Source organism: Danio aesculapii, chromosome 15 (assembly GCF_903798145.1).
Source record: "Danio aesculapii chromosome 15, fDanAes4.1, whole genome shotgun sequence".
In the NCBI taxonomy this organism is placed as follows: domain Eukaryota; kingdom Metazoa; phylum Chordata; class Actinopteri; order Cypriniformes; family Danionidae; genus Danio; species Danio aesculapii.
Genome location: NC_079449.1, coordinates 17,982,627 through 17,988,915, shown reverse-complemented (window position 1 = coordinate 17,988,915; position 6,289 = coordinate 17,982,627). Strand labels below are relative to the sequence as shown.

Sequence of the window (6,289 nt, the reverse complement as noted above, 5' to 3'; positions counted from 1 at the left end):
AAGAAACATTAATGGCAATGGGTCTACTTGATGTGACGTTATTGCGAGTGTGAGACGAAAGCAAGTGGCCTGTCACGCGGATGATTGTGACAAGTGAATCGACGTGCTTTGGAGCTGAATTACATGCATACAAAAACACACAGACCCATTGAATGCAGTTCATCCACGCAGAAAAGAAAAGTGCCGTCACGTGATAGTATTCCGGTTTTTGTAGTCGTTCTTTTAGTGTCTGTCAGGATTGAGCACACATGATGCCCTTCAGCACCAGTCAAGCTCTAGTGTGGGGGTCTCAATGTAGTTTTCCTTAAAAAAGGCCCAGAATTCAGGAGGGCACAAAGGTCTCCTGGATTAAGGGATGTGAAGCAAATTAACTGTTAGATCTACCGACGCTGAAGGAAGCTGGAGTCCCACAGATCTGGAGTGTGGTGAAGAGGGAGGTCATGAGATGGGATGCGCATCACCCTCTTAAGGCCACACTGTTGGAGAGACAAACATTGAGATGAAGGACATGAAGTTATGGTCATTTATTCCTCGCCAAAACGTTCTGGCTTTCCACCATGCCTGGAAAGTGAAACACTTTGATGAAGCCGTGATAAACGCAAAACATGACGTCTCAAGTCAGCAGCAGCAACAACAACGCGCAGTGTCAACCGCACCACAGTTATCTTCTTAAATGTAAGTTATTACTACAGGTTCTTCAAATCCACAGCATGATAATCCACAGTTGTTTTTTCTTTTTGTGTGTGCTGGAAGGAGTCTGATTGGACGGAAAACATGATTAACCTTTATTTAGTTACAATATTTTAAATTTACAAGAGCACAGAGTCAATAACACTTGAGTCCTTATTGGTTGTTCGGTAAATTGACGATTGGCTCTTTCTCTCTTTTTTCGTACAGTAAATTTCTTATGCAAGGGGGATAGAAAAGAAAAAAGGAAACAGAAAAATGCTGTATGCAGGGGACAGCAAATCAAAAAGGAAAGAAGAAAAAAAAAAATCTATTCCAGGAGCCAGTGATGCGCACTTTAGGAGGTGGTGGTGGAGGACACGGTGGGAGAGGAGGACTGAACCTGCAGATATCCATGAGTGGTGATTATTAAGGGGCAGGTGGGCCATGAGGTGAGTGAGGAGAGCAGGGCGAGGAGCTCTGGAGGATCAGAAACTGTCCACCCAGGTGCCGAAACCTCGCTCCGCCAAAGTGCGATTGAGCAGGACCAGCTGTAATAAAAATAGAGTATCAATGTTATTCCACATTTTACCCATCTAAAAGATTTAGAGTGCTAAACAGCCTGAGGTGCTATAAACATTTTTTCACATAAAAGGCAAGAAGAAAAGAATGAATAAACAAAAATAGAAGAATCTCAATAATACTAGTAGTAATTGGGTAAATAATCATCCATCTATATATACACATACAGGGGTTGGACAATGAAACTGAATCAAACAGACCACAATATTTCCTTATTATGGTGCAGGGCCTCTTTTTGCGGCCAATACAGCTTCAATTTGTCTTGGGAATGACAGATACAAGTCCTACACCGTGGCCAAATGGATTTTGAGCCATACATCTTGCAGAATAGTGACCAGGTTACCATGTGATGCTGGTGGAGGAAACATTTTCCTGACTTAAAATTCAGATCTGGCGACTGTGCAGGCCAAAGGAGATGTTCAACTTTCATTTCATGTTCATTAAACTACTCTGTCACCTGTCTTGCCATGTGTACTGGTGCATTATTATCCTGATATTATAATCAGGATACAATGTTTGAACCACTGGGTGCACATGGTTCACCAGAATGGTTCGGTAGTCTTTGGCAGTGACATGGCCATCTAGCATAAGTATTGGGCCTAGGAAAAGCCATAATACTCAACCCAAACTATCACTGATCCATCACCATACTTCACCATAGGCATGGAACAATCTGGTTGGTATGCTTCTTTGGGGCATCTCCACACCATAACTGTCCCAAATATAGGAAAGACAGTGAAAGTGGACTCAGAGAACGATACACGTTTCACATTGTCCACAACCCAAGATTTTCGCTGCTGGCACCACTGAAACTGACGTTTGGCATTGGCATGAGTGAGCAAAGGTTTGACAATAGCAGCCTAGCCATGTATATTGAGCATATGGAGCTCCTGACAAACAGTTCAGGTGGAAACAGTCAGTGTAGATGGACATTTAATTTTTGTTTTTTTAAATACAAATCGCGGGTTGGCATCACATTCAGGCAACTTCTTGCATCTAGAGTTACTACTGTTTGATGTGGCTCTTGTTCTTTGTCGTATGCTGACATTACCCTGGATATTGTGGCTCTTGATACATCACAAAGACTTGCCGTCTTGGTCACAGATACACCAGTGAGGCACGCACCAACAATTTGTCCTACAAACTCTACCTTTACTTTGCTTATTAAACCTTCACGCTCTGCACTTACTGGTGTAACGTGCCATCAATGAAGATTGGTCACCAGGCTATTTAATTTTAGCCATAAAACCTCTAACACTAAATTGGCCAGTGTTTCAGTGTCATTCACTATACAGTGTTTCCCCTAGGTTTACATGCGGGGGTGGGGGGAGACATATGGTGTTAATTTGTTTCTTTTTATGACAGCAGTAAATAACTGAAAAAATATTTGAACTGTATAACTGTATAACTAAAAATTAACATTTATTTTTATATCTTTATCCACAGTGTGCAGCTTTTGACACTGCAGTGTATCTTTCTGGGTTTCTGGAATAACATTTTTAGTACATTGATATTAGTATACTTACTAAAAGTACTAAATAAAGTAGGGTTAGGGTTAGGGTTAGGGTTAGGGTTAGGGTTAGGGTTGCACAGTGTGCAGCTTTTGACACTGCAGTGCATCTTTCTGGGTTTCTGGAATAACATTTTTAGTACATTGATATTAGTATACTTACTAAAAGTACTAAATAAAGTATAAATACTTTTATACTAGACCTTTACTTAAGTATACTTTTTCCTAAAGGTGTATTTACTGACTGACTTACTAAGACCAGTCTTGTACAGCCAGGGGGGGGTATTGCCGCTTTGACAGCCAAGTTGGGTCAAAGCTAGGGATGCTCCAATCAGGATTTTTGCAGCAGATACAGACTACTGATTCCTTGTCAAGCTGATCGGCTGATACAGAGTACCGATTCTAATGCTTCAAGCTTTTGAATGCATTGAGCACATTTCCCCTCCAAGCATGAACCTTGAGAGAAGATTTTGGCTTACCTTAAGAATAAATTAAGGATGCTGGATATAATCCTTTAAACATGTCTCTTATAACCATTTAGGTGTGAACGTGTCATGGCCAGAAGCAGCTTTACAGAAAATAATGCATCCATTCATTTTACTTCAGCTTAGTCCCTTATTAATCAGGGATCGCCAAAGTGGAATGAACCGCCACAGAAAATAATATAACATATATAAAAATTGGTAAGAAAAATTACAAACAATGCAATTTGGAAACACTGCAAATGATGAAAGAATTCAATATGTCTCAATCAAGAAAAAATTGAGCGCATAATTGATGCATAAGTTAAAATGCACACCTATAAATCTAATACTCCTTTACTAAAAGGAAATAGGCATATAAACTGTTTATTGCAAGTACATTACAAGAAGTTATATTATTAAATATGTATGTTAAAAAATAAAGTTCTATTTATCTAATAATTCCAGTCAGCTTTTAGTGAACTTGCAATACTGTCAAAACACACAAAAAAAAACATTCAAATATTTTGCTCGTCTCCAACTATTGACAGCAGATCACTCAATGAGAGGGATTTGTACTCGCAATATCTTGCTCTATTCATTTAACCTAAAAAATGTAAAGCTTAGAACATCACTGTGCCTTTCGCGACCTGTTCTCTTGCTCATTCACTCTCGTCACCATGATTTCCGGGTATTTTAACTCATTTTTGGGGATCACGGAGCCGGTGTAAATTTGCAGGAGACTCTGAGCTTCTGGAAGAGGTCATAAGGTTGGATGAGACACTAGATAGGGGCGATCAATCCGCTCGCATCACAGCAGCTCAAAACACTGGAAATACAATGGTTGCACTTGCAACAAAGAGAGCATCAGTCACGCGAGTTGCACCAATAAACAGAGGTCGCACAGCATCTATATGTATTTTAGCTGCAGTGCGCATCGATCGCTCAAGCCTCCACGCATCATTTACCTGTGTTGTGGCTGCTGTAGCCTATGTATAATATACAGGAGCGCACGTGCGTCTTCGGTTCTGTCAGGTGTGGCGCGCACTCCCATACAGCAAAGAATGTCTGTGTTAAACTTCACTGTGCGCGATTCAGAGAGCAGAAATTTGTAAACGCACGACCATGTAGTAGAGACAGAAATGACATGCCATTGTGCAAGTAAAATATCACATACAGCTATTTAGTTTGTTTCTTATAAAATAAAATTAACTTTATTTCAAGGGGGGTGGGGAAAGCCTTTGGGAAGGTGGGGTGCCCCCCTAATAAAATGGTCGGGGAAACACTGCTGTATATATCCACTTCAGCTGCTGACTACAGTGTGTATGTGTAAAGAGGAGATCGATTAGTACAAGTAGACAGATATAAAATCAGATCTTTTTACCTCCTCTCCCACCATGTTCCACATGTGTACTAAAGGAAGTCCTGTATTATTGTCATAGTTGGTGACCTGCATGAGAAAATTGGCCATTAAATTATCTGTTGCTTGTAAACAGCATTAACATAAATGTCATGCATTAATGAATGATTTAAAGACTCACTTGTGCCAGCAATGGAACCCCTCTCGTCATCTCTTCCAGTGCAGAATTGGCCTCCGCTGAGAACCGATCCTCTCCTAATGAAGACATAAACAACAGTGAGATTTAGATGGAGCAAAGTGATGACGAACTGAACTTATGACATTTAAAAAAATAAATAAATAAATAAAAAAAACGGCACCTGGTAGTGGGGCAATGTTGTCCAATAGCACTTCTGTTCCTTGGAAGGGTAATGTCACAAAGTCCGATCTAAAAAGACACATCAGAAGACCATGACAATTATGATTTTTTTAAAGTATGTAAAATAACCAATCATGATCAGCAATTCACCATCTGTGACAGAAATATTTTCATGAAATGTAATACACCATAATTCTTCATCCAGTACTATATTTAATCTTTAAAAAATAAACTGATCATTTAATTTACCAAAAGTGCATTAAATTGATCAGCAAAATAAACTATTTTAAAAACAAAATCCTCGAAGAATGCCATGGTTAACAAAAAATATTGAGTAGAACAAATGATTCCTGAAAATTAGCACATTATATCAATCAAAGTCTAAGCTAAAAATTCAGCTTTACTTTGACAGTAATTGATAACCTTATAACTATATTGAAACAGAATTCAATTGCAATAATTCACAGCATTACAGTTTCATTATTTTTAGATCAGGCTTAGCAACTCAAACCAATTCCCAGTTTTCGTTGTATTTGTTTTTTGTTTATTGCTACAATTTAAAAAGGAACCTGATCTGTCGAAGGGTGTCAATCTTGACTCTGTCGTAGCCTCCATAATCAACATATCGGATTTCCACTTCGGTTGAATCTTTGTAGAAGGAGATGACCTGCGCTCGCCACCAGGCTCCATCAACAGCTGGGGCCGCGCATATCACTCCAACTGCAAAAAGAAGAGAAAGAAAATGAGTGATTCTCTCTAAAACCAAACGTGTGACAACAGAAAAAAGACCCTATCTTACCTTCAACAGGCGATGGTAAGGGAGGTGTGCCGGGTTGTGAATAGCACAGGAACATCTGCTGGTCTAGACTGCGCAGGGCATGATACGTAGGGTGAGTGTGTTGCTGGACAAAAACGTGACCAGCAGAAACTATGTTTACCACAATCACTTCCACCGTCACACCACTGGGCAACAGAAGCTATTAAAGACAGATCACAAAAAAAAAAAAAAACAAGCATTATGACAGAACAGTAAATTCTCATTGTACAGTGACTTTGTTTGGTTCCTGTCCCAAACAAACTGGCCTTTATTCATTAAAAATAAATGAATAAAACTTTAATAAATGCGTACATTTCTCATAATTCTAATTTTGTCAGCCAGGTGATTATCTTCAGGGCAAAAATATAAAATCTATAAGAAATATCATTAAAATACCACAAATATTCTTAATTCAGATGATATATTTTTGAAATATATTAGATAAACAATAACTTTATATAAATAGATTCAACACTCACTTTAGTTGGAAAGGAGGCATGATTTTCTAGTCAAATCTAATCTTACATAAACCTTC

General features: G+C 38.9%; 1 protein-coding gene across 2 annotated transcripts in view; it reads right to left on the bottom strand.

Moving 5' to 3' along the window:
* Window positions 1–771: 771 nt before the first annotated feature.
* The window catches only part of akap1b (A kinase (PRKA) anchor protein 1b), a 21,933-nt gene continuing 16,415 nt past the window's right edge, over window positions 772–6,289 (bottom strand). For both annotated transcript variants that reach the window (XM_056473214.1, XM_056473215.1), the window contains exons 6-11: window positions 5,737–5,914; window positions 5,507–5,657; window positions 4,939–5,006; window positions 4,761–4,834; window positions 4,604–4,669; window positions 772–1,217 (exon numbers count right to left, since the gene is read on the bottom strand). In XM_056473214.1, coding sequence (XP_056329189.1) covers window positions 1,155–1,217; window positions 4,604–4,669; window positions 4,761–4,834; window positions 4,939–5,006; window positions 5,507–5,657; window positions 5,737–5,914 — 600 coding nt within the window. In that variant the 3' untranslated portion in view covers window positions 772–1,154. The remainder of the gene's footprint in view (window positions 1,218–4,603; window positions 4,670–4,760; window positions 4,835–4,938; window positions 5,007–5,506; window positions 5,658–5,736; window positions 5,915–6,289) is intronic.